Source organism: Polypterus senegalus, chromosome 9 (genome assembly GCF_016835505.1).
Source record: "Polypterus senegalus isolate Bchr_013 chromosome 9, ASM1683550v1, whole genome shotgun sequence".
NCBI classification, from domain to species: Eukaryota; Metazoa; Chordata; class Cladistia; order Polypteriformes; family Polypteridae; genus Polypterus; species Polypterus senegalus.
In genome coordinates this window covers 179848097-179875930 of record NC_053162.1, presented here as the reverse complement: position 1 = coordinate 179875930, position 27834 = coordinate 179848097, and the positions used below count along the sequence as shown (strand labels likewise).

At 44.6% G+C, this 27834-nt stretch overlaps 1 protein-coding gene across 3 annotated transcripts in view; it reads left to right on the top strand.

Annotated features, from left to right (window-relative positions):
* Positions 1-27834, top strand: part of mapkap1 (MAPK associated protein 1) — a 453244-nt gene that overhangs the window by 383509 nt on the left and 41901 nt on the right. For all 3 annotated transcript variants that reach the window (XM_039764445.1, XM_039764443.1, XM_039764446.1), the window contains one exon: positions 19650-19775. In XM_039764445.1, the coding sequence (XP_039620379.1) occupies positions 19650-19775 (126 nt within the window). The remainder of the gene's footprint in view (positions 1-19649; positions 19776-27834) is intronic.

Sequence of the window (27834 nt, the reverse complement as noted above, 5' to 3'; positions counted from 1 at the left end):
GGTATTGTGAAGAGGAAGATGCAATACGCCAGACCCAACAATTCAGAGCAACATGGGCTCTCATAACACCTGAGCAGTGCCACAAAACTGGTCGACTCCATGCCACGCCGCATTGCTGCAGTAATCCAGGCCAACTAAATACTGAGTGCTGTACATGCTCAGACTTTTCATGTTCATACCTTTCAGTTGGCCAACATTTCTAAAAATCCTTTTTTTTGCATTGCTCTTAATTGATATTCTCATTTTTCGAGATACTGAATTTGGGACTTTCATTAGTTGTCCGTTATAGTCATAAAATTAAAAGAAATAAACATTTGAAATACATCAGTCTGTGTGTAATTAATGAATCTAATATACAAGTTTCACTTTTTGAATGGAATTACTGAAATAAATCAACTTTGTCATGATATTCTAATTTTATGACCGGCACCTGTGTGTATATATATATTGTCGCAGTAGGGGGCAGTAGTGCTCCCTTGAACCCTCAGGTACCACACCAAACACCTGGTAAAAGTGCTACAATAATTATATTTATTATAATAATGTGCACCAAGCACCCTCCACTCCACTATATTCATCAATCACAATAATAAATCAGTAACAATCACAATCCTCCACTCCCAGGCGCTGCCTCCTACCACCCAGCTCAGCTCAGTGTCTGGGAGTTCCCAGAGTCCTTTTATTCCCCCTGACCCGGAAGTCTTTCTGCCCAACAGTTCCACAAGTCCTTATCCCTTCCGGGTCAGGGTAAACAGTACTTTTCTTCACCCGAAGCCCGCCGCTCTTCCTGTGACGAACTTCCGGGTCATGGTGCCCAAATGAGTCCATTGGCCTCCCGACAGCGACTCCCAGTGGCCCCCAAGGTATCCAGCAGGGCTGTGTATAAAAACTACATAGTCCATGAGGCCCTGCTGGAATTCGGGGCCCGTATATGCTCTCGGGAGAGCTCCTCCTAGCGGCCAGGGGGTGAGGACCGGAGTAAAATGCCGGCAATCCACCACAATATATATATATTTATATATATATATATATATATTTATTTTTTATTTATTTATTTTTTTCATGGCATTCGTAGTCTGAATCACAATGGGTGGTTACCTACCAGGTAACGCTTGTGGTTGGTCTGCAAGTCGGCAAACATCCGCCACGGTGCCCTCTTCAGTTGCAAGAAGCAGATCGTAGAATGTTGCATAGTTTTACTGTCAAATAATGCAAAGAGTACGCAACACGTGTTTCGCCCAAATTCTGGGCTCCTCAGGCGTACACAATCACTGGACCCCCTCTCGGGGATCGAACCTCGGATGTCAGCGGTGAAGCCTCTTTACGTTGTACCACGGCGTGTCGTTCATTTATTTGACAGCATGTAGATCAAGGTAATTACATTCATGGTATTCGTAGTCTGAATCACAGTCTGATTGTATGGGTGATTACCTACCAGGTAATGCTTGTGGTTGATCTCGCAACTGAAGAGGGCACCGTGGCAGATATTTGCCCATTTGCAACATAAAGATAGACTAACGTTTAAAAAAATTTGTTTTGAATGCAACGCAATCTACCTGCACTACCTTTCCGATCTACCGGTCGATCGCGATCGACGCATTGGGCACCCCTGCAGTTGGGGTATCTTGGGTTCAAATCCACTGCTCACACGTGATATTTTGTTATTATTTGCTGAACTGTACGTTTTGCAGGTGCGGTCACAATGCGATGTCGGTTCACCAATCCCTCACATGTCAACTTGTTGGAAGCCTGTATGAACATACGACTCCATAATCGAAATGCACTGTTCCAATTTATATGATATGTCTTCCCTCCAGCAAGCACACAGATAACAGAACCGACGAAACGTGCCCTGGGACTTGGTCACCTGGTCGTGTTTTAGAGCTGTTAGGGCTACTCTTTTCGTGCAGTGCCTTGTGTTGTATACGCGTGTGCTGGCACACCGGCTCCGTTCTGCTCTGAATTGGCACACCTTTCACGTGTGCCACAAAGAGGCCCTGCAGATCCCTCTTCCTCGAGCAAACCTTTTGAAACGAGCTACGGCAGCAGACGGGCCCCGTTCTGATTTGCACGCACGACCCATCCTGATCTCTTCTCGAGAACGTAAAAGCCAGTCAAGCTGCAGCTGAGCCGCCAGAGCTAACTGGAGACGTTGTAACATGGAGCGCTTCAAAAGCCGGCATGTCACTCTCCCTTATTTTAACTACGTTTGAGCACTTGTCTCTGAAATGAACACGGCTGATAAAAGTTGAAAACTGTCTCAGCCTATTTGGGTGACGGCGCTCTGTCTCAGTATCCGTTTCTCCAGCACAGGAATGTCTGACTGAGTTTTGAGCCGCCTTGTTGAGGGAGAGATTTATATTCCCTGCTCTGACGTTGGCCGCTTTTAGGCGATGCGCTCGCTGCTTGACAGTTGCCGTGATAGTTTGCTTCCAGTAAAGTTGGACTCTGGGTGTCTGGAAGCTGTCAGAAGTGAAGGCTTCTAAAGGTCATGACAGATCAAGGAAGATAAATGGTGAGCTGGGGAGGACAGCTGTTAGGGAAAGTAAATGGTTCAAGATGTTTTGAAAAATGTGAACAGAAACCCAACGTGATCTGACCATCGTCTCGCGTTCCTAGTGCATTAGTTCCAATTGTCCCAGCCAGGAGATCACTTTTACAGATAAGTTCAGCCCTTCACTAATCCCTCCTGAGACCTGCGAGAGCAGATCCATAGCCTGCTGCAGCCGGGCTGCACGCCATTTAGAAACAGAGCTTAATGTCCTAATTGAAGTAAATTGTTAAAAATGGCAGTGGAATTAATACAAGGCGGCTATTTAATAAACCCTGTTAACTCAGTTGCAGAAAATTAATGGGGGAATTAACGGTATTGCTTATTGGAAACGTGTCATTTCTCGTTAAAGGTGGAACAACTTACTTACTTGACCCGCTTATTGTATGCAGTGGGGTGGAGGAGGACGACAGGGACCCGCCTGGCTGCTGCTGGCGAGGAGTGTAAGCTGCAGAGCTTCCGTCCTACCGTGGCAGCAGAATAGCCGCGTCTTCAGTGCGTCCATGTTCCAAAACCTGTGCGGTAAACAAGTAGCGTTCTTAAGGTGGGATTTTTCTTTTTCTCCTTCAGGGATGGCAGTCCCCCACAAAATATATTGGGGACACACCTTCATATTGGGGTGCAGTTGAGTCGGTGATGAGAAAAGCAGTAAAGCGATGGATAGATAGAACTTTATTTCTTGCTGGGGGAAATTTGGCATTTTGCAGTAGCGTTAATATATAAATAGGAAGAAAATATATATAAAAACACACCAGAACGACTAAACAGCAAGAAAATTAAAAAGAAAGAAAAGTTCTGTCATAGCTGTCACAGTCCCAGTGAGGACGCTATACAGATGTATTGGCTTTGGTATTACGGAGCCCCAGTTCTGCTTAACGAGTCGTCGTCCGACTGTCCTCAGTGTTATGGTGTCAGGGAGGAAATTCAGCCATGTTCAAAACGGCACTCAGATTTATTTACATTCTCTCCGCTTCTGCAATCTCCTGGGGGTCCAGAGTGTGTCCCATGACTGAACCTACTTTTTCTTTTTAATTAACTCGGTGGCCTCTCTTGAAGTGTTGTTACCGGCCCGGCCCGGCCCACCACACCGACCATCACACATCTGTGAAGGATGGTCCCTTCCTGCATTATAGGAGCACAGCCTGCTAAGCGAGAAGAGGCTGCTCTGCCCTTACCTATATAGGTCCTTTGTGTTCTGAGACCAGTCCAACCTGTCAGTAACGTGGACCCCCAAATACCTGAAGGAGTGCAGCACCTCTGCATTCACTCCCTGGATAATCACCAGACAGTGAGTCTCTCTGGTGAGGTGAAAGTCAATAAGCAGTTCCTTGGTTTCGTTGATGTTGAGTTGCAGACAATTCTCTAAAGTTCTCACCCCCTTATTAATACCCCCCGATAAACGCAGAATCATCCGAGAACTTCTACAAGCGATAAGGTGTTGTATTTATAGTTGGAGGTGTGCAGAGTGAAGAGAGAAGCAGACGGGCCTGTTCCTTGTGGCGCTCCAGTGCTGCTCACACAGTCCTTGAGTCTCACAAATTGCAGTCTGCCCGACGGATACTCCATTATAAGGGCACCACGGGCTCATCCACCTGCACAGGTGAATAAGACGTTGAATAGCTTAGAGAACGGACTGCTCCTCCACGACATACTCACAAACGCTTTCATCATGTGTCTGGGTAGGACTATGAAGAGATCTGCATCATAAATTAATTTCATTTTTATTCATTATCTCTGTCCTGTCCTTTTTTAAAGCGTAGGTTTGGTGTATTTAAAGTTAAATTGTACAAACAACAAAAAGATGATGGTGTTTTTCCCAGCTGTTTGTAATTGCAGCTAATGGAGCTTCAGAAGAAATTACATCAACAACAGTTTTTTTCTATAGCACATTTTCATACACAGGATGGAGCTCAAAGTGTCTTACAAAATGTCAAAGAAACGGTTACATGCAAAGGAAGACAAGTTAAATTTAGATAAGAATAAGGAATAAATACAATACTATATATGTACAGTGCATCCGGAAAGTATTCACAGCGCATCACTGTTTCCACATTTTGTTATGTCACAGCCTTATTCCAAAATGGATTAAATTAATTTTTTTCCTCAGAATTTTACACACAACACCCCATAATGACAACGTGAAAAAAGTTTACTTGAGGTTTTTTACAAATTTATTAAAAATAAAAAAACTGAGAAATCCCATGTCCATAAGTATTCACAGCCTTTGTTCAATACTTTGTCGATGCACCTTTGGCAGCAATTCCAGCCTCAAGTCTTTTTGAATATGATGCCAGCACAAGCTTGGCACACCTATCCTTGGCCAGTCTCACCCATTCCTCTTTGCAGCACCTCTCAAGCTCCATCAGGTTGGATGGGAAGCGTCGGTGCACAGCCATTTTAAGATCTCTCAGAGATGTTCAATCGGATTCAAGTCTAAGCTCTGCTCTGGCTGGGCCACTCAAGGATATTCACAGAGTTGTCCTGAAGCCACTCCTTTGCTATCTTGGCTGTGTGCTTAGGGTCGTTGTCCTGCTGAAAGATGAACCGTCGCCCCAGTCTGAGGTCAAGAGCGCTCTGGAGCAGGTTTTCATCCAGGATGTCTCTGTGCATTGCTGCAGTCATCTTTCACTTTATCCTGACTAGTCTCTCAGTTCCTGATGCTGCCACCACCATGCTTCACTGTAGGGATGGTAGTGGCCTGGTGATGAGCGGTGCCTGGTTTCCTCCAAACGTGATGCCTGGCATTCACACCAAAGAGTTCAATCTTTGTCTCATCAGACCAGAGAATTTTGTTTCTCATGGTCTGAGGGTCCTTCAGGTGCCTTTTATAAACTCCAGGTGGGCTGCCATGTGCCTTTTACTAAGGAGTGGCTTCCGTCTGGCCACTCTACCATACAGGCCTGATTGGTGGATTGCTGTAGAGATGGTTGTCCTTCTGGAAGGTTCTCCTCTCTTCACAAAGGACCTCTGGAGCTCTGACAGAGTGACCATTGGGTTCTTGGTCACCTCCCTGACTAAGGCCCTTCTCCCTCGATCGCTCAGTTTAGATGGCCTGCCAGCTCTAGGAAGAGTCCTGGTGGTTTCGAACTTCTTCCACTTATGGATGATGGAGGCCACTGTGCTCATTGGGACCTTCAAAGCGGCAGAAATTTTTCTGTAACCTTCCCCAGATTTGTGCCTCGAGACAATCCTGTCTCGGAGGTCTACAGACAATTCCTTTGACTTCATGCTTGGTTTGTGCTCTGACATGAACTGTCAACTGTGGGACCTTCTATAGACAGGTGTGTGCCTTTCCAAATCATGTCACATCAACTGAATTGACCACAGGTGGACTCCAATGAAGCTGCAGAAACATCTCAAGGATGATCAGGAGAAACAGGATGAGCTTCATGGCAAAGGCTGTGAATACTTATGGACATGTGCTTTCTCAATTTTTTTATTTTTAATAAATTTGCAAAAAGCTCAAGTAAACTTTTTTCACGTTGAGATGTGTGAGTGGCAGCCGTCTAGGCGGGGCGAGATGTGTGAGTGGCAGCCATCTACGCGGGGCGAGATGTGTGAGTGGCAGCCGTCTAGGCGGGCGAGATGTGTGAGTTGCAGCCATCTGGGCGGGGCGAGATGTGTGAGTGGCAGCCGTCTAGGCGGGGCGAGATGTGTGAGTGGCAGCCGTCTAAGCGGGGTGAGATATCCGAGTGTTAGCAGGCTTGACGACACTAGATAGGTTTATAGGGCCATTATTGTCATGCATGCAGAGTACAGTGAACTTCTTATTTGCACACACTGTTAAAATGCAATGCTTGCTTAACGTCTTCCTCACCAGCTTTCATCACACGGCCAGAGCACACATGTTAAATAAAAAACTTTTTTTTTTTTTCTTTCAGGAGTGTCAGGAAAAAGCTTCAGGAGTAACTTTTTTTTATTATTTAATTATTATAACACAAATATTTTTACTCCAAAAAAAAAAAGTATTGCGTTAGGTTAACTCGTTATTTTAAAAAAAAAATCTGTCTGCGTAATGCACGTTACTCATAACACTGTTCACCAATACCAGTTGCACATTGCAAAATAAATCTGAAGGTGAAAACGCACAGCTGTTTTTCTTGCCTTTGAAAGGAATCCGCTGGCCGACGTTTGAAGGACGGTTCATTATGCTCCCTCTCGTTTGCTTAAAAGGAAGTCCATCCAGAATTTGATTGATGCGTTTGCCATCTTTGACAGCGGAGCACGTCTGGAAACCTGACCCCACTGGCCTTTCCTCGCTGCTCTTTTTAACGCTCACGTTTCCCCGTTTCATCCTGGATGTTCTCGTGCTTTGAACTCCGCCTGAAGTAATTGGCATGTTTGCTGTGTAAGTAACACGCACAAGTGAATACAGGAGGAAGATGAGGGCGGCACATCTCACCCTGCTGTAACCGTCGGGATGTCTCTTGAAGCGAATGTGGAGTTGTGTTATCTGCCAGGGAGCACACATGATTCAGGCGTTGCAGTAATTCCTAGTGTGTGTAAAATCGAGTCTGCGGGGGATCACGGTGGGCCAGCTGTTTGGAATGGGGGCACTAAGAAGCATCAGCCTCAAGCCAGTAAGAAGCTCATTACGTGGCACAGTGTGTTACCGTTATTAGCACTTGTGTGCCTGCCAGTTGTATCCGACTGTAGCGTACAAAGAACAAAATACCTGAAGTAAATTTTCGGATATAACGAGCACATATGAATATTTTCAGTTGAGTGTGCTAATATTTGGTAATATTCGACGTCCAAAGATTTGTGCCCGAGTTGCATCCCACCCACCTAAACCCAAATACTAACAGCGTGAATGATGGTTGGAGGATTGAGTTTTTTTTTCTTAAAGCGCATTTCCTTTTGTCACACTGCAGAGCATGTCACCTCCGAGGGAGGCCACTGTGTGAAATGTGCAGCGGCAGGCCTTGCCCACCCTCGAAGCCTCGATGATGCAGACAAACTCCGACTCTCCATTCGCGTAGCCAGTTCAACTCCACTTTGTCTCGGATTGGATGAGGATATTTCTAAAGACTGGAAGCCCCTTTCAGTTGTCACAACATTTAGTTTAATTCCTCCTAAGGCATACGGTCAAGTGACATCATCGGCTCTCCACATGTCACAAATGTGATGTTATGTGTTTGAGGCCGGAGCCGGCTTAATCCATTTGGACTGCTGGACAGCAAGGATGCGCATCGTGGGTCAGGTTCAATTTCTTATGTGGTAGGATTTGATTTGCCGCCATCACTAATCACACACGTCCTGATGTAACCGCTCGGGTTCGGGTCTCTTTCTGTCCAGTCTTTTAAATGCAGACTTTGTTCCTTTACACAACCTTGACTAGAAAATGACGATTAAAAAAGAAATAAAGGATGATATTTCGATTTTTTTTTTCTCCATATATTGCTCTACAAGTAATCTGTATCAAAATATAGTCTAGGTCAGTTTTATGTCGCATTGTGCAGCTTCTTGTCATTGGGTGTATCAGACTTGCCAATTTTTCCTCCGCATACAAACGATTTTAATTGCCGATTCCAAATTGGCCCAGTGTGTGTGTCTAGGTTGTGGAGTAGATGAGTGGACCCTTCAATGGCCTGGAAACCCAACCAGTTTGTCATACTTCTAAACTGAGTGTGCTGGCTCTGAGAATGTTACGTTCTGTTGTATTTGTCTAATCCGTTTATATGTCCATCCATCCATTCATTATCCAACCCACTGTATCCTAACCACAGGGCCACGGGGTCTGCTGGAGCCAATCCCAGCCAACACAGCGCACTGGGCAGGAAACTAACCCCGGGCAGGGTGCCAGCCCACCGCAGGGCACACACCAAGCACCCACTAGGGACAATTTCGGATAACCAATGCACCTGAACCTGCGTGTCGTTGGACTGTGGGAGGAAACCCACGCAGACACGGAGAGAACATGCAAACTCCACGCAGGGAGGACCTGGGGATTAAACTGCGAGGCAGTTCAACGGGGTGCCTAGCCTAACATACCCAGCGACTCACTCCTCAAACAGGTTTGGTTTAGTCTTTAGTCTGTCTGATGTCTCAATCAACAACAGCAGCATTTATTTGTATAGTTGCTGCAGTTCCTGCTTGTGGCGTAGCATCTTCACTTTTTATTTTAATTAAGAAGCGTAGACCAGGAGATCAGAACACAAACAGAGGCTGGGGGTCAAAACAAGGAGAGACTGAAAATCTGCCACCGAATCCTTAACACCAGACAAGCTCGTAGTTCGCTTACCATTGCTAAATTTGAAACCCAAAAGATTCCTGTATCTTTCACTAAATCCCAATATGAAATCCGTAATTCGAAATCAAAGGAACTTTGACCTCCTATGAGTGAAAAACGAAAGAATTGTTTCTGACGTGTATCGTGGATACACACCAGTAAACACACAGCACCGGCTTTTGAATCATTGCTCAGACATGGCGAGCATGTGACAGCAATGGAGCAACAATCATACTGGTGCCCATAAACCACAAAACACAAGACGTGACTGTAAGAGCCATTTCCTAGTTACACAAGATTCATAAATATTTTACTACATCCATCCATTACCCAACCCACTATATCCTAACTACAGGGTCACGGGGGTCTGCTGGAGCCAATCCCAGCCAACACAGGGCACAAGGCAGGAAACAAACCTCGGGCATGGCGCCAGCCCACAGCAGGGCACACACACACACACACATCAAGCACACACTAGGGACAATTTTGAATCACCAATGCACCTAACCTGCATGTCTTTGGACTGTACCTGGCGAGGCAGCAGAGTTACCAGTGCGCCACCGTGCCACCCCCATTTATATGTTTATATAGGAGTAGCGTTGTTACCAGGAGGGGGCATTGCACCATCCCAACCCTCAGACATCATCATACAAACAGAAATCCTAGGTTCAAATAAGTGATTTATTAACCAGAATACCTTTACACTGCCTCTATTCCTCCAGGAGAGCTTTGTCTTCCTTCCTCCCAACTCCAGCTCACCAGAATGTGACAAGGTGGTTCCTCTTATCTCGGACCCGGGAGTACTTCCAGGTCTATTGTACGTCCCAAAAAACTCGGCACACAGCTCCTAGCGCAACCCAGGGACCCCAGCAGGGCTGCTATATGGTACTACAACTCCCAGCATGCTCTGTGGGTGTCCATTGGTGTACCTGCCTCCCAGCAGCTTGTGGGGGCTTGTAGCTTGAATGATCCCTCCTCTGCCCTTCTTTCAGGCTGGCCTCCCGACCAGGTAACGTTTCTCCACCTAAACCGGCCTTGATGCCAGGATATCCATTCTTCAGTGGCATCCAGTGCCCGGATCTTTGTGTAGGCAGGAAGCTTCCTGCATCTTTCCATGTCCATTTGCCATAAGAACATGGGAAGGTAGTCCATTCTGACAGGGATGCCATCCATCACAGTAACAATTCCATATTGCAAATAAAATTTGAATATGAATGCACAAAGCTGTTTTACTTTTCTTTGAACGGAATCCACGTGCCAACTTTTGAAGTGAGGTTCATTATGTAGTCTTGGATTTGTATTAAAATGTTGACTTGGGTATCAATATCAGCTTTCACACCTCAGTATCGAGGCAAATAACGTAAAACTCCAATCCCCTGCAAGTCTCACAGCCACCTTCATCCTCTTCCGCACCATCGCGCACCTCCACGGCTTATCGTGCCCCCTAATCAATGCAAGGAAGGAATTGTATCACCCATTGGATTCTCCAGCACGTTTACAGTGTTCAGAGAGCGGTGCTTTTGTTTGTCACCCCATAGTGAATTGATCCACTTCTTCTCTTAATTGGACTCCTGTCTTAATTAAGCGAGCCATTATTTCTATGTTCTTTTTTACAATCACAAACTCTTTATTGTCCTGACAGGTAAACTTTTTGAGTAGACGCGCATAAGAAAACAAAAAAATGATAAACCAGGAGATCACAACTGGAATTGGATTCATAGAACGGTAACTCAAAATGGTGGAGATAAGGACCTAAAATGGCATCCAAGACGTTGTAAAAACAAAACACAACAGATAAACCGTAAACAAATTCTGTGCAAGAACTGACGGAAACAGACTCCTTGAACTCAAAAACCCAGAATTCAAGTGCCAAGTGATCAGAGGATAAATGAAAATGTAAAGACAATTTGCAGATTACACAGTAACTGCAATCAGCAGAAGCTGACGCAATACAACACGTTCACGGTGGCTTATGGGTAATTCAGACATGCACAGCACAGTGCTCTACCGTTAAGTCTGGTGGAAACCAAGGTCAAATGAACATGGATGCTCCGCTGCGGGATCACACCATTGTTGAACAATGCGCCGTAGTGAGTTTTCTTTGGACCGAGGAAGTGACGCTCTGCCAAGCCGATAGATAGATAGATACTTTATTAATCCCAAGGGGAAATTCCCATACTCCAGCAGCAGCATACTGATAAAGAACAATATTAAATTAAAGAGTGATAACAATGCAGGTATAACTTTGTATAATGTTAACGTTTACCCCCCCAGGTGGAATTGAACAGTCGTATAAGTGTGGGGTCTCCTCAGTCTGCAGGACGGTGACAGCAGTCTGTCTCTGAAGCTGCTCCTCTGTCTGGAGATGATCCTGTTCAGTGGATTCTCCATTATTGACAGGAGCCTGCTCAGCGCCCGTCGCTCTGCCACAGATGTCAAACTGTCCAGCTCCGTGCCTACAGTAGAGCCTGCCTTCCTCACCAGATTGTCCGGGCGTGAGGCGTCCCTCTTCTTTAACCCTCTTCTAACCCTAACCCTAACTCTAATGCAGCCGTCTTCATCTCCTCCTGTTTTTCATGGAGGCTTGTCCCCTTAAGTCTCCTTTTCATCATATGGAAGGCCCGCTCAACATAATTTAAATGGAATATACCTTTTTTTTGGTTTGACAAACCCCTGAGGTGCATTAGCAGTGTGTTTGGCAATTTGTCTTGTTGGAGGATGAAGTACTGGTCAATGAGTTTACTGGAACTTGAGGCGTGAGGCGTCCCTCTTCTTTATGGTGCCACCCCAGCACACCACCACGTAGAAGAGGGCGCTCGCCACAACCGTCTGGTAGAACATCTGTAGCATCTTATTGCAGATGTTGAAGGACGCCAGCCTTCTAATGAAGTATAGTCGGCTCTGTCCTCTCTTGCACAGATCATCAGTATTGGCAGTCCAGTCCAGTTTATCATCCAGCTGCACTCCCAAGTATTTATAGGTCTGTAGCATTGCCATATAAATTTGGATATGGTTTGTTTTCTTGTCTCTTTATGTAAAATCCCATTGCCGTTTGAGAATACTGTAGCGTAAGATGGTCGGGTTGGATAGAGAGGAACTTTTGGGAAGTGTGGGGCTGTCATTGCGATTTCCGGGAGTGCCATGGAAATGGACGCACTATTTAATGAGGGGCATGAAAAGTCAGGAAGAGAAAGAAGAAAAGACAGCCCTAGTTTTTATGGTGGAGTAAAAAGAGTCCAGGAGAAAGATTGTTTTCGGGGAGCACCACAAGTTCAACGCAGTCTGGGGTGGCCACCTATAAAGATTCTGGATATGCTGAGGGAAGTGAATTTTACCGTGAAAGTGACCGGAAGCAGTGTTTGCTGTAAATCTTTTATTCTGGGATTGGCGTGTTTAAGAAACTGAACTATAGGGAAATAGGACAATCGGATAAAAAAGACTAAATCGAATGGACGGTGGGGAATATTCTTGGGTACATCATTTTATGCCGTTTGTTTATTGTATATATTGCTAGAGAGGAGGTTTTGGGCGATTGTAGAAAGGTATTAATTACATTTTGTCTGTTGCATCTTTTCTCTGTGTGGTTTTGTAAAAATCGCAATTATTATTACAGTGGAGCCTCGGGTCACGGCCGTAATTCGCTCCAAAACTCAGGGAACCGAACTAATTTCTCCCATGGGATTGAAATACAATTAATCTGTTCCAGATCGTACAAACTGTATGTAAATATGTATTTTTTTAAAGATTTTTAAGCACAAAAATAGTTAATTATACAATAGAATGCACAGTGTAATAGTAAACTGAATGTAAAAACACTGAATAACACGGAGAAAACCTTGAACAGAGAAAGTAATATTGCAGGAGTTCACGCTACGGCCTTACGAACCGCTCGCTGTAAACACTTTTTATTTTAATGAGTTTTAAGCACAGGGAAAAAAAAATGAAAATTTGAAAAATCCTTAATTTATACAAAAACCAACCATAAGCAACCAAGAAAACTAACCTTGCATGAGTCGAGTTCTGGCATGAAGGAAGCGAGGAGGACGAGCTAGCCATTCGTAGGAGGTTAGTTTTGCAGCAAATCGCCATGAGTCTTCCTGGCTTTCTCGCATAACATCGCCTCGCTTACACCATCCCCTGCACGTTGCTTCTCGTTCAGACACACTAGCAATGGTTTTTCCACCTCTTCCAGCACTTGAGGCTTCTGCTTGGTTAACTTTGTAACTCCTTTTGCAGCATCGGCTGCTTTGCTAGGCCCTGTACACGCAAACAAAAGAAAATGGGAAACGGAGAATGGGAAATCATTGGCGCGTAGGGGAACTGGCTGCCAGTGTTTTTTTTTTGGACAGATGTAAACTTTTTGATCGTAACTCGATTTGTACGTGTTTGGAAACGTTCGTGACCAGAGGTTCTGCTGTACTTTCCTTCCAAGTATTTTAAGTAAAACCAAATAGTGCATAATAAATACACACCGGTGTAGATGGTAACAAGCTAAATGGAGTAATGCTGTTTTCTTTTGTCAGTCGCATCTGGTTGCTACTAAGGAGCAATTCAAAACCAAGAATACTACAAATATAAATCTTAGCAAGAAAGACAACTGAAATGAAGCAGAAGTGTCACATGAGCAGCAAGGACTTCTTATTAAGCGTTTGGGTTGGAACAAAAACCTGCGGCCACTGCAGCCGTCCAGGAATGACTTTGCCTACCCCTGACTTAAGAGCATTTTTACTAATGCCACTTGCAAGAAATAGCCATCAAGCCTTTTGTAACATCAGCTGCTTTAATGGCCTCTTTCTGCTTTATAATAGTCAAGATCGTAGATTTTCACTTCTTGAACTCGGCGGCAAGATCAGTAACACGAATGCCGCGCTCATACTTTTCAATAATTTCTTTAATTCGATTTAAATTTTCTTTGAACCTTTCTTCTCACCAACACTACCACTCTTCACTTGCTTAGACTAAGGTCATGGTTATTTGCAAAATTAATGCAGAAGCACACGAAATAGAGCACAAAGAGTTCACAGCGAATGCACGCACGTCTGACTGAGAACAATGCACAGGGAGAGACTGAACACGTGCGGAAATCATCGGCGAGTACGAACCGGAAGGGAAACTGGCTTGTTTGTCACCCGAGTGTGTGGTCGTGAATAGATGCAAAAATTTGCTGAAGTTTTTGGTCGTAACCCGATTTGTACGTGTTCAGAGACGTTCGTGACCCGAGGTTCAACTGTAAATGTCATCTTTCTGCGCTTTGGGAAGGGGCTGAAGACGCCTGCAATCATCAGTATAATTTTCACTATAAACTTAGTGAAGCATAAGCGGATACAATCGTTTCACACGAGCATGGAAGACACTTCCTGTTTCGGACGATGTGCGGGTGCCCAGTGTAGGAGAATGGCTACATGATATACGTTTTTGGTCGTCGATTTGCGAGTGCCCATTGTAGGTGAATGGCTACATGATATACGTTTTTGGTCGTCGATTTGCGGGTGCCCATTGTAGGTGAATGGCTACATGATATACGTTTTTGGTCGTCGATTTGCGGGTGCCCAGTGTAAGAGAATGGCTACATGATATACGTTTTTGGTTGTCGATTTGCGGGTTCCCAGTGTAGGAGATTGGCTACATGATATACTGTACGTTTTTGGTCGTCGATTTGCGGGTGCCCAGTGTAAGAGAATGGCTACATGATATACGTTTTTGGTTGTCGATTTGCGGGTGCCCAGTGTAGGAGATTGGCTACATGATATACTGTACGTTTTTGGTCGTCGATTTGCGGGTGCCCAGTGTAGGTGAATGGCTACATGATATACGTTTTTGGTCGTTATAGTGTGAACCTTCGTAGACAATGTGAAAATGCCAGTGTGGACGAAGAAAACAACATTTTGTTTAACTGTTTGAGGGTTGAATATTTTTTCGCCAGCCAGCAGAAGCTACCGGCCGCTGGAGCTAAAGGCGCATATGGTGGGAGAGTGAAGCGAATGTGCAAAGCAAAAAACGGCGTAGACAACATTTTGCGTATCATTGCTGAGTTGGACTCTGACTTATCTCACTCCAATTTTGGAGCAAGTGATCTGGAGATCAAAAACGAAAGTGAGGTACCAGCATCAGCTGATCATAGTGCTGACTTGCAACCCCGTAGTTGGCAGCAGCTGTGTGAAGACATTGCTCTATGTCATTAAAGAGTTAATGAAAACATAGTGGTGAGTCTCTTGGTATGTCAGAATACACGAGCGGACTGCCTCCAACTCGCCAAGGTGATGGTAACGACGTCTGTACGTGAAAGTCGATGGACGAGTCGTGCATCGGTGTGACATAGCCTTAGCGGCCACTAATCCTGCCCTTCGGCCGACGTCCTAAAAAGACCGCGTCTCAGTCAAGAAGACCTGCACATTGGCACCATGCAGTGACCCAAAGATAGACAGAGAAGAACTCCAGGGTGGGCCTCAAAGCGTTAATAGCTGCACTCCAAAGAAAAAAGAATGAGGGTATGTTTTAAAGATTAAAAAAAAAAAAAGTTGAATATATATTTCACATGATAAGAAAAAGATGAAGCAGAGGAGAAAAGATTCTATTACAGCCGAGACAGTTACAAAACTGGTGCAGCAGAAGTAGCCTCTGCTGAAAAGATTGATGCAATGTGGAGTGACCTTGGCTTGGAGCAGGAGTCGGTGATGTATGTACGAGCATCTCAGTGCTAAATGGACCCAGATTTGTGGCGCTAATATACATGGAAGCCCAGTCCCAAACTCAGGACGGTAATAAATCAGCCGCCACTTTGCGTGTCATTTCTGGTTTATATTCTACTATTGTTCTATCGCTTTAATTCATGTCACTATCATCTGTTCATCTGGAACACTTTTATATAATTTTCCACTGGAGTTACCTGACAAATCCCATCAAATTAACAAGGTACATTAACAATATTGACTGGCTCTGTGGCTTGTCGAGCTTGCCGGACCATAGAATGAAATCTCGAAGGGGTCCCCAGTCACACCCGCCGCATTGTGCCATGGATGGCTGGCTCTTAAAGGAAAGGCTTACCTGCTGTGTATTCCATCTTGGAAGATTCTTAAGAGTTATTATGGCTACGTGCCAGTGAGAAACACTGTATGTAGAATGTGACTGAGGTGCCCGAGCCTGCTGGTTACTCGCAGCAAGACGTGTCGCCAGTCCTCGGAGGCTGTGGGCGTTTGTAGTGGGTGAGTGCGGCACAGGTCACCCTAAAAGGGCGCTGAATTTCAGGGGGTCTTGGTTTGGGTTTTCCCCGACAGCAGTCACTTCCAATCCTCTGTCCCCATTGCTCGAGGTTGACAGTGGATATAAAAAATCTACACACCCCTGTTAAAGTGTGATGGGGTAGCAAATCTTGTCAGAATATTTAACACCTTTATTCTGAAATTGCATTCTGTACAAAGAAGGGTGAAGACACATCAGAAACCGTTAAGGGAATCGAGGCAATAAAAATCAAAAACATGTCCCGTCTCCCCAGGCTGGGGTTCAGGTTCGTGTTTTATGTCTCCTTTTTGATTCTTTATATGCTGATTATGCGCATCGTTCTTCACTTTTGACGTTATCTACATTATGTGTATAAGCTGCCTTTGTTAAGTTCCATGTGATTTGTGGGTGGTTCCCCCAAGAGAGGCGGAGCCACCTGCCAATCACTATCAGGAACTGCCCTCCACCCTATAAACGTGGAGGATCTCCCACAGTTCCTGGCACTTCATTGTGAGTTTGCGCACTGGAGCTGGTGAGTTATGCGTGGTTTGCTCTGCTTGAGTCTTGAATTTTGATTTTTGTTTTATTTTTATTTCAACCACTGATTCTGTATCGAGACTTTGTTCGACTTGGATTGCCCTTGTTACAGTTAATTCCATTTTGCCTTTGTTCTCCATGGAGCTCCATTATGATTGGGGTAATCTTTTTGTGAAGAATAAATATTTTGTTTTATAAAGATTCGGTGCTTGCCTTTATAACTTGCCAGGGTTTGACAGTGATATCCCCCTCTAGTGGGCATTATCGGAAGTATTTGGAACTCTTTACTGCGTGAGACTCAAAGTCCATAACAGCATAAGTGTTCACACCTCTAAACTAATACTTTGTACAAGTCCCTTTTGATTTCATGAAACAAAGCTGTCAGCCGTGCAGAGCTCCTCTATGAACATACTGAGCACTGTGCCTCCTGGTGACATCAACTGATCTCTCTCTCTCTGTGTCAGCCGCCACCATCTTACGTAGCATCTCCAGTACACTCCATTTGTCCATAGTGCAATCCCACCCTTGCTGCGAAGATTTGCTCTGTGGTGAAGTGTCGGCAGCGACTCGTAAACCCACAGTCTCCGGCTCGGGGCCGAGCGCCTCGCAGCGTGAACTAAGTGGAGAGCTCCTTTAGTCAGCTGCGCAGAGCCCGTCTCTGAACACTCCTGGTGACGTCGGCTGATCTCTGTGACTGTGTCCGTCCCCACCATCTCGTACAGCGTTGCTACTACAGTGGGATGTAGCCTTATTCACTTCAATAAAAGGGACACCTGTCTGTGAGTCCATCTTTGATCTCCAACAGATGGTGCATCACAAACAGCAGCACTGCTTCTAAGAATCCTGTACCAAATGGTTTGTAACAGAGACATAAAAACCAGACGGACACACTGCGCTGCACACGTTAACGCTGAGGTCTGTGTTGTTTAGTTACACAAGTGACTCTTAACCTTTTCTTCTTAATCGAGAAACTGATGAAAGCTATGGACCCCCTTCACATAAACGCAACTTTGCATGCAATGAACATAAGGTACTTTATTTATCAAGATCTGATTGTCTCATACATATGATATACACAAAGTATTATTAAACTTTAAAGTATATAATCTAAAAAAAAAAAAAGCTCCTTTTTTATGCATCAGATAATGGCCACTGATTATAATTATGAAATACAATCCATCCATCCATCCATTATCCAACCCGCAATATCCTAACTACATTGTCACAGGGGTCTGCTACCAGTTCTGCAGGACAATGAAACTGGGGAAAAGTACTGAACAACCCAAATTTTACAACAGTATGTATCCATCCATCCATCCATTTTCCAACCCGCTGAATCCGAACACATGGTCACGGGGGTCTGCTAGAGCCAATCCCAGCCAACACAGGGCACAAGGCGGGAAATAAACCCCGGGCAGGGCGCCAGCCCACCGCAGGGCACACACACCAAGGACAATTTAGCATCGCCAACACACCAACCTGCATGTCTTTGGACTGTGAGAGGAAACCCACGCAGACACGGGGAGAAGATGCAAACTCCACGCAGGGAGGACCCGGGAAGTGAACCTGGACCACCGTGCTGCTCCAAAATACAATCCTCTTGTGCAAATTAAACAGATCTACTATTAGGTTACTACGCACTACTACATCAACTCTAAGTCAACAGCACCAGGCTGTATAGTAAATATAAATGTTATTTTTTATCTGACCCTCACAGACCTATAACAGATATGCATTGCTTTTGTTATTCCAACAGATGGTGCGTTACAACCGTTTGTAATAATAAAATACATTGCATGTGTAATTCCAACAGATGGAGCATCACAAATCCTGTAACAAATGGCATAATAACAGAGACATTTGCACTGAAAACGTTAACACTGAGGTCTTTCTGCATTGATTACTTAGATTTCAACCCATCTTAGACGGGTAGCACAGCTAGTAAAGAAATATATTAACAAACAGCAACAACACCCCCAATCTGACACACACAGGAGACTGGTCTAAAGGTGAGAGAGCAGGCACAGTGAGATATTATAAAGGCATACATATGAAGGAGCCCCAGTCTCGTTCCTTCACACACTTGTGTTGAATAATTCATTGGCTGAAGGTCCTCGATTCCAGTGGGTCTGAGAGAGGATGTTGAGCATTGTTCATAATGGCCCTCAGTTTTGTCGTCATTCTCTCCTCCACTACTACCTCCAGTGTGTTGAGGGGGCCATCCCTAACTGAGCCTGCCTTCTTAGTGAGGGTGTTAATTTGTACAAGTAATGTACTGGTCCTGCACACCACAGTGTGGAAAATCACGACAGTTATCACAGAATTCTAGATTGTAAAACACGTAAAGGATGTCACTACTTCCATTAAGGGAACACAGTCTTCTAAAGTAAAAAAGAATCCGCTGTGCTCTTTGTTTTCTAGCTCCTCAGGTTTATTAGATCAGTTCAACCTGTCACTGATGTAGACCCCCAAGCACCTGTAGTAGTGAACCAGCTCTGCATCCTCTCCCTGAATGGTGACCGGGTGTAGAGTCTCTCTGGAGCAGCAAAATTCAATAAGCAAATGAAAAGAGCCATAGGTTCTGGTGACACGGTTACACATTGTCATCCAATAAATGACCTTCCCCGACAGAGATATGCAGGGTGGCCCCACTGAGGCTCTGTGATTACACTGTACCACACAAGACTGCTGAACCAGTGCCCACCTCTGACTCCCTTTATGACGGTAAGGGTCCATTTCTTTGGTCGCACTCCATTTAAAGTATGCCTGTGAAACTCAATGGGATGAGACGAGACGATGTAAGATCGAGGGGTTACGGGTTTGTTTCCTGCTGCCGTCTTCCTACATTACAATGAACAAGAGAAAGTAGAAAAATGTAAACCAGTTAGGTCTGAAGTCACAAGCCAATTGGATAAAATAATTGGGTAAGCACAGTAGATATAAATGAAGACCCCTAAAGAAGGTGGTGGAGGCTTAATGCGTAAGCTGTATGTGAGACAAGCAGGTTTGGTGAATCGTTAGTGTGTGCACCCTGCGATGGACTGGCGCCCAGCATTCCTGTGAATCCACCCTGCTTACTTAATAATATTTGTTTTATTTTTTTTTTTTAAGGTGTTTCAGGAGAAAAGGTAGAAATTGATCCGGTGACCAATCAGAAGTTCTGGATCAGGCAGAAACCCATTTCAGTCGATTCAGACCTCCTTTGTGCCTGTGACCTCGTGGAAGAGAAGAGTCCAAGTAAGTTGTGCGAGACGTGACGTGTGTTGTGTCATTTGTTAGTTTTTCATATGTGGGTGTCGTGATTGCATTTCATTTTATTTTGTTGTTTCCTAGTACTGTTGGTTTATTTAGAGGTTTTGTTTTTAACATCATTGTTTCTCATTTTGGGGTTTGTTTTGACTTATTTATTTGTCACTGTAGCCGCCAAAGTATAAGGCGAGATCAAGCACGGGTAAAACGCGTGTCCAAAGAAGTCTCTCAGTCCAAAAGTTTGTTTTTAAAAATATTTAGTGAAAGTTAAAAGCAAATAATCCACACAAGAATAAAGAAAAAAGTAGTTACACACGTAGAATAAAAGGCAAAAAAAGGAAAAATGTACCTTCTCTAAATGTAGCTTTTCTTGAGAAACTTTATTTCTATACTTAAAAGTTCTTAATTTCTTCTTCTATACTTAAAGATTCTTAGCTTCTTGTTCTGTATGCTTTAAACGTCGGCACAGCACTTAAATAAGCGCTGTTTTCTTAGAGTTACTTCACACACTCAAAAGGTCCCAAGGCCCGTAGTCACGGGCACAGTTTAAAACCATGCGCCCTCTACACCATACACATGCCAAGGCTGGTCACTAACTGAAGATTAATGTTTAGTCAAAGCAGACAGAAATAGCTAGAATATACGAATTGTACTCAACTTATGGGGGTTATAGTAACCTCCCATAGATTATGCATTGTCATCTAGTAAAATATACCTCACAGTAAGGAGACCTAGGTGGTTCGCTCCCCGGGTCCTCCCTGTGTGGAGTTTGCATGTTCTCCCCATGTCTGCGTGGGTTTCCTCCCACAGTCCAAAGACATGCAGGTTAGGTGCATTGGCGATCCCTAGTGTGTGCTTGGTGTGTGGGTGTGTGCACGTCCTGTGGTGGGCTTGCGCACTGCCCGGGGTTTGTTTCTTGCCTTGCGCCCTGTGCTGACTGGGATTGGCTCCAGCAGACCCCCCGTGACCCTGTAGTTAGAATATATTGCAGGCTGGATAATGTATGGATGGATGGATCTAGTAAAATATTTATGAATCTTATGTAACTAGGAAATGGCTCTTACAGTCATGTCTTGTGTTTTGTGGTTTATGGGCACCGGCATGTCATGTGCTTGCCATGTCTGGGCAAAGATTCAATAGCCGGTGCTGTGTGTTTACTGGTATGTATCCACGATACACAATTCTTTAGTTTTTCACTCATAGGGGATCAAAATTCTAAAAAGTTCCTTTGATTTCGAATTACGGACTTCATATTGGGATTTAGTGAAAGATACAGGAATCTTTTGGGTTTCAAATTTAGCAATGGTACGCAAACTACGAGCTTGTCTGGTGTTAAGGATTCGGTGGCAGATTTTCAGTCTCTCCTTGTTTTGACCCCCAGCCTCTGTTTGTGTTCTGATCTCCTGGTCTACGCTTCTTAATTAAAATAAACAGTGAAGATGCTACGTCACAAGCAGGAACTGCAGCAACTATACAAATAAATGCTGTTGTTGTTTGAGACATCAGACAGACTAAAGACTAAACCAGACCTGTTTGAGGAGTGAGTCGCTGGGTATGACAGGCTAGGCGCCCCGTCGACTACCTCTGACTCGCAAACATCATGTCAATAAAGGCTACGACTGAAGATTCTTGGAAAGGTTGTATAATGTGATTTGGTCTTTAGCTGGAGTGGGGAGACCAGTCTCTGCCGTGCTTTCCTAATAATGGAGGTTCTGTACTTGTCCCACTTCAGAGTGTTGGTAATGCTGGTCCCCCATGGATACAAACAGGCCACAGATGTCCACAGAGAGGACAGTCAGGAGGTAATCTGCAGAAGTCAATCACCGTTTCCACTATTCTGATAAAGTGTGGACTTGTAGGTTATTACATACACACCATTTAAACAGATGGCCCACCTCACTAGTGAGGATGAGACTTACAAATGACATTTCATCAGCAGATCCCACAAGGAAGGTACAACCATTAATGTTATGTGAGAACATGTGGGGTGAAAGGATGCAACATCTCTTCTGGTGCAAACAGGATTGACCCAGTCTGACATGTGGCTGCCATCCAGTCCAAAAGCTGGTAATCCACGGTCAAATATTCAGGGCTGAAATTATAGTCCAGTTAGTCTGTGTCGCAAATTGACAAAAAAAGCCACAGAAAGATTTGGGGCAGCCACCCATATATTATTTCCTGGCTGCAAATGGAATAAGTAATCACAATAGAAGCATACAGATCAGAGTCCAGAACAGAACTGACTTGCTGGCACCAAGATGGCAGTTTTAGGGCAGAGTGGAGGAAGTGACCGTCATCTCTGGGGCAAGAACAGGAAGTGATGTCATTGAGCCCAGGACTGGAAGTCATGTCTTCTCTAGGGACGGGACCGGATGTGGCATCATCTCTGGGAGCCGGAAACTGGAAGTGATGTCATTGAACCCATAGTGGGGGGACATGACATCATCTCTAGCCCCGGAACTGATGTTAACATGCCTGGGGCCAGAAACTGACGTCATCTCAGGGACCAGAACTGGAAGTGATGTCATTGAGCCCAGGACCAGAAGTCATGTCTTCTCTAGGGCCGGAACCGGATGTGGCATCACCTCTGGGGCCCGGAAACCGGAAGTGATGTCATTGCACCCAGGATCGGAAGTGGCATTGTCTCTAGGCCCAGAGCCAGAAGTGATGTCCTCATGCCTGGGGACAGGAACTGCCGTCATCTCTGGTGCTGGAAACCGGAAGTGGCATCTTTGAGGCCAGAAACTGAACTGACATCATCTGGGTCGTGCGGAATGTCCTAGAACTGGTCTGCAGAGGATTGAGAGGAAGAGTTAGTGCACTCTGCACCCCCCTGGTCTGGCATGGAATTACGCTCGTTCAGGCCCTTTACCTGCCTCCCATGTGCACGTGTGAGACACTGTTTTAAAGAAATTCTAGGATAGTGGTGTCGTGTCGAAGGCGGCTGTGAAACCCACACAAATTTGGGGCATCGGTACCATTCAGTTCAGGTGGATGGGTTGAGCTGCTCCATTGTAGTCTGCCACAGTTGGTGGTCAGCTCTGCCAGCTTTGTTTGAGAGCACAGCCTACAACCTAACCTGTTCATTCAGATCCAGAGGCGCTTTACTGACCCATAAAAAGACGGTAATGTGCCTGTAATTTATAAATCATTATAAAAAATAAACATTAGTAGGGAAAAAAAAATCAAACTAGACTTGAAGGAAGAAAAATATGATAGCTGAAAGTTGTAAAGCTGCACCCACTTTATAGGGGGGACAGGGCCTGTTTGTGTTTTAGTCTTTGTACCTCTAAAATGCGTTGTTATTAATATTTTGTTGTGTTTTTTATTATTTCTGTTGAGCCCAGCTTCAATTTTAGTTTGCTGCGGTAGTTGTTTAATCAGTGTTATGGTCTCCGGCTCACAGTATATTACCAGTTCTGCCCGCGATTGTTATCAGTGCAGTGATGTATGTATGTAGCAGATGTTACAGAAAAAAATTCTGAGGGCATCAATGAATGAATTATTAGGAAGCAGGAATGTGAGAAATAGATATCGAGTTGTGAACGCTGTAATACGTTCTCTGTGAGCTTTATCTCTGCAAACAAAACTGTTTTATCTGTCGTCTTTACGGCTTCTCCAGGACTTTTTAACTTGCATAACGTGCGCACAATTTATCTGACAATGAAAAAAACAAATAATATTCCAAGGATAGCAATTTTTAATTTTGTAAACAACAAAGAGAAGAAGCTTATTATGCATATTCCAGATTGTGTGGTGGGGACAAAACATTTTGTGTGAGACGTACCCATAAAAATGATGGAATTTCAACCTTTGGAAACAGTTATAGTCCCTTGCTTTTATTCCCATCATGCCTCCACCATAGAAGGAGACATTCACCATATGGAGGAGAAGGATGTAGGCCACTTGATAAACCAGGCCAGGAAAGGGGAATCGGCATCCAAAGCCACACTGTCCACGTTTGACGCGTACATAGATATGAAAGGCACTATATAATAGATAGATAGATAGAAAGAGTGAAAGGCACTATATAATAGATAGATAGATAGAAAGAGTGAAAGGCACTATATAATAGATAGATAGATACTTTATTAATCCCAAGGTGAAATTCACATACTCCAGCAGCATACTGATAAAGAATAATATTAAAAATGGAGGTCCAGGGAACGAGTGCACATAAAAGAAAGTGGTAGGAGTGATCAAGTGTCCTCTGAATGTATGAAGGATGGCCTGTGCAAGTACAGTGGGATGCAAAAGTTTGGGCAACCTTGTTAATAGTCATTATTTTCCTGTATAAATCGTTGGTTGTTACGATACAAAATGTCAGTTAACTATATCATATAGGAGACACACACAGTGATATTTGAGAAGTGAAATGAAGTTTATTGGATTTACAGAAAGTGTGTAATAATTGTTCAAACAAAATCAGGCAGGTGCACCACAAAAAAGAAATGAAATCAATATTTAGTAGATCCGCCTTTTGCAGAAATTCCAGCCTCTAAACGCTTCCTGTAGGTTCCAATGAGAGTCTTGATTGTGGTTGAAGGTATTTTGGACCATTCCTCTTTACAAAACATCTCGAGTTCATTCAGGTTTGATGGCTTCCGAGCATGGACAGCTCGGTCTCCGTTACAATCCAGTCAGTGCATGTAGTTTCGTGTAGTCTTCAAAACGGACATTTTTCTATACCTGCCATAGAAAGTGTCAAGTGGTGGGGTGGGGGGGGGAATTGAGAAGAAAGCTGACGTTTACTTCCGGCACTGAAAATCCCAAAATGCTGGTACCATACATACTGTTGGGCGGCACGGTGACGCAGTGTTAGCGCTGATGCCTTGCAGTTAGGAGACCCGGGTTCACTTCCCGGGTCCTCCCTGTGTGGAGTTTGCAGGTTAGGTGGATTGGCGATTCTAAATTGGCCCTGGCGTGTGCTTGGTGTGGGGGTGTGTTTGTGTGTGTCCTGCGGTGGGTTGGCACCCTGCCCGGGATTGGTTCTTGCCTTGTGCCCTGTGTTGGCTGGGATGGGCTCCAGCAGACCCCCGTGACCATGTGTTCGGATTCAGCGGGTTGGAAAATGGATGGATGGATGGATACATACTGTTGTAAAACTTTTCCCCAGTTTCATTGTCCTGCAGAACTGGTTAGTTGAAATTGTCCTTCCTGTGTCTGTTTGTCTGACTAAACAGATTTTCATGTCTGTCTGTCTGTCTGGTTTATTTTGTGTCTGTCTGTCTTTCTGTAGTCATATCCATCATAGGGTTACGCACTGTACTCATACTGGTGTGATTTTGGACGAAGCATGGAATTCATTGTTGTTGGCAATGGAAAAGAAGTGGGGGGAAAAAAAAAACAATTTAAAATGGTATGGTACCAGTATGTCAGGATTTTATGTACTGGAAGTCAGCTTTCATCTCTCCTATCTCTCCACACTCACCTATCGGGGCTTCACGGCTCTCAAGAGGGCAGCGGTGCGTAGTGCGGCACAGTGGCGCAGCTAACCAGGGAGGCTGGAGTAAGACAGCGGTGCGGGCTTTATGGATAGAGAGAGAGGTTGGGCGTATTCGCTGATTACAGCGCATTGCTGCACCCACCACCCGCGCATTGCTGCACCCACCACACGACAAACAGCCTTGCAACGGGTGACACCTCAGCACCACACTGAATGGCTTACAGTGGCTGGAGGGCCAATCCTGCCACCAACCCCCAAGTTTTCCCTGCAAGTTGGAGGACCTGCTCGCATGACTGGATGCAGGTTAACGTCATACCCGGGACGGAGCAATTGCAGGTTGAGGGCCTTGCTCAGGGGCCCACCGGAGTAGAGTCTCTTCTGGCCAGGGCTGTCTTTAACGCATGGGCATGCCGGGCAGGGGCGCCATGCTAATCTATGTATGTTGTGACTTGCTGAGTGGGTTGTGTACTTAGGGGCTCTAGTCCACTGCTTTGCTCAGGGGCCTATAATGCTGTTAAGATGGCCCTGCTCCTGGCGTTTATGGGATTCGAACCAGCGACCGGCACAGATCAGTAGCTTCCGAGCCACCACTCCACTTATCCATTATTTGCATTTCCATTTTGGTTCTGAAGTCCGAAAGCTGATATCAATACCAAAGTCAAAATGTTTGTATCGGTCCAACACTAATCCATCATATCTATGAAGTTAACTTAAATTGCATCTTCCCTGTCTGCCTAATTTAAGTTGCGCCTTTCATGTCTGTTTGTCTGTCTGGTTAGATTGTAGAATACTTTTTGTGTCTGTCTGTCCGTCCGTCTTTCTGTATAATTTTGTATATTCATCATATCCGTCTAGTTCGCTTACATTGCATCTTTCCTGTCTGCCTAATTTAAGACGTGCCTTTCATGTCTGTTTTTCAGTTCGGTTAGTTTGTAGCATGCCATTCATATCCGGTTGTGTCTTTCTGTCTGTCTGGCTTAATTGTACCATTTATGTCTTTATGACATTTTATTGATTTTATTGTAATTATTCCATATAAATAGATCATTTTTTACAAAAAATAGGATTGAAAACAAATCAACCCCCATTGTGTTTGTTGGACTCATTCATGTCATTCATTTTACGTCTGTCTGTCTGTAATCTATTTCCATTATTCCTGTCTAGTTCAGGGGTCCCCAACTCCGGTCCTGGAGGGCCGCAGTGGCTGCAGGTTTTCATTCAAACCCTTTTCTTAATTAGTGACCTGTTTTTGCTACTAATTAACTTCTTTTGAATTCATTTTAATGGACTTGTGTTTTTTGTTTTGTTTTTTTTTTAAGATTTGTTCCCCTGAATTTCTTCCTCGTTCCTCTGAGTTGCTTCATTTCTTTCCATAAACGGCACCCAAACAGAACTGAAATGTGAAGTGAGTGAGCCAACAGAAGACCAACTCAGTCAGGGCCTCAATCTCCAAGCAGTTGCTTAATGAGGCGCCGAGTCTTGTCGTTAATTAAACCCGTTCTTTAATTCCACGGCTTGTTGCTGCTCTCACTGTGCCATAGCAGACATGTCTGAAATTGTTGATTTTCTCTTTTCTAAGAGCTCTGGTCAAATGTGTAGGGGACCAGCATTCCTGAGACCCTCACCTTTCTTTATTTTCACATATTGTTTGATGGTCACAGTTTGCTGGTTTTGGTTCATTTTGTATCTCATGATTGTCTGGCCGCGCTAGGCTGGCACCCTGCCCGGGGGTTTGTTTCCTGCCTTGCGCCCTGTGTTGGCTGGGATTGGCTCCGGCAGAGCCCCGAGACCCTGTAATTTAGGATACAGAGGGATTGGATGGATGATTGTTTGGCTGCTAATTTACAAAAAAGAAACAATTAAGGGGTCTGAGTCTTCAAGAGCAAGTCGAATAAAATGAATTCAAAAGAAGTTCATTAGCTGCAAAAACAGATCACTCATTAAGAAAAGGGTTTGAATGAAAACCTGCAGCCACGGTGGTCCTCCAGGACTGGGGTTAGGGACCCCTGGTCTAGTTAGTTTAAATTGCATCTTTCCTGTCCACCTAATTCAAGTGGCATCTTTCATGTCTGTCTGTGTTATGTAGTGCCTTTCTTGTCTGTCTGTTTCTCCCTGCCTAGTAGACCCCGTTGTGCCCGTCTTGTCTAGTTGGTTTAATTTGCGCCTTTCAAGTTTGCCTCCGTCTCTCTGTATCCTCCTTTCTACTTTTAAATTCCTCAAATGTCCTCTGCTGCAAGAGCACAAGCGTTGCCGGCGTATCAAAGCCCACTGAATCCAGTAGCTGTGCGTACTTGAAATCCAAACCTGAAGACGAGCCACACTTGCATCTGCTAAACTGTAGCGCCCCCTGCTGGCCCCAGCAAGACTTTACCTCAGACTGCAAAAATGAACCTTTTTTTTTTAATCTGTCGTCTGCTGTGTGTGAAGCAAATGTGTATGGAGACACAGAAGGCGGCTTTTGAAAAATCTGAAGAGCCCCGTGGAAATGAAGACTTACGACTGAAAGTGAGTGTGTCAGATAATCACCAAAAGGCTCAACATCACTTCACTGTAATATTCTCATTTCCCAGAGTCTCTCCTCATCCTCTGCGACGCTCTGAC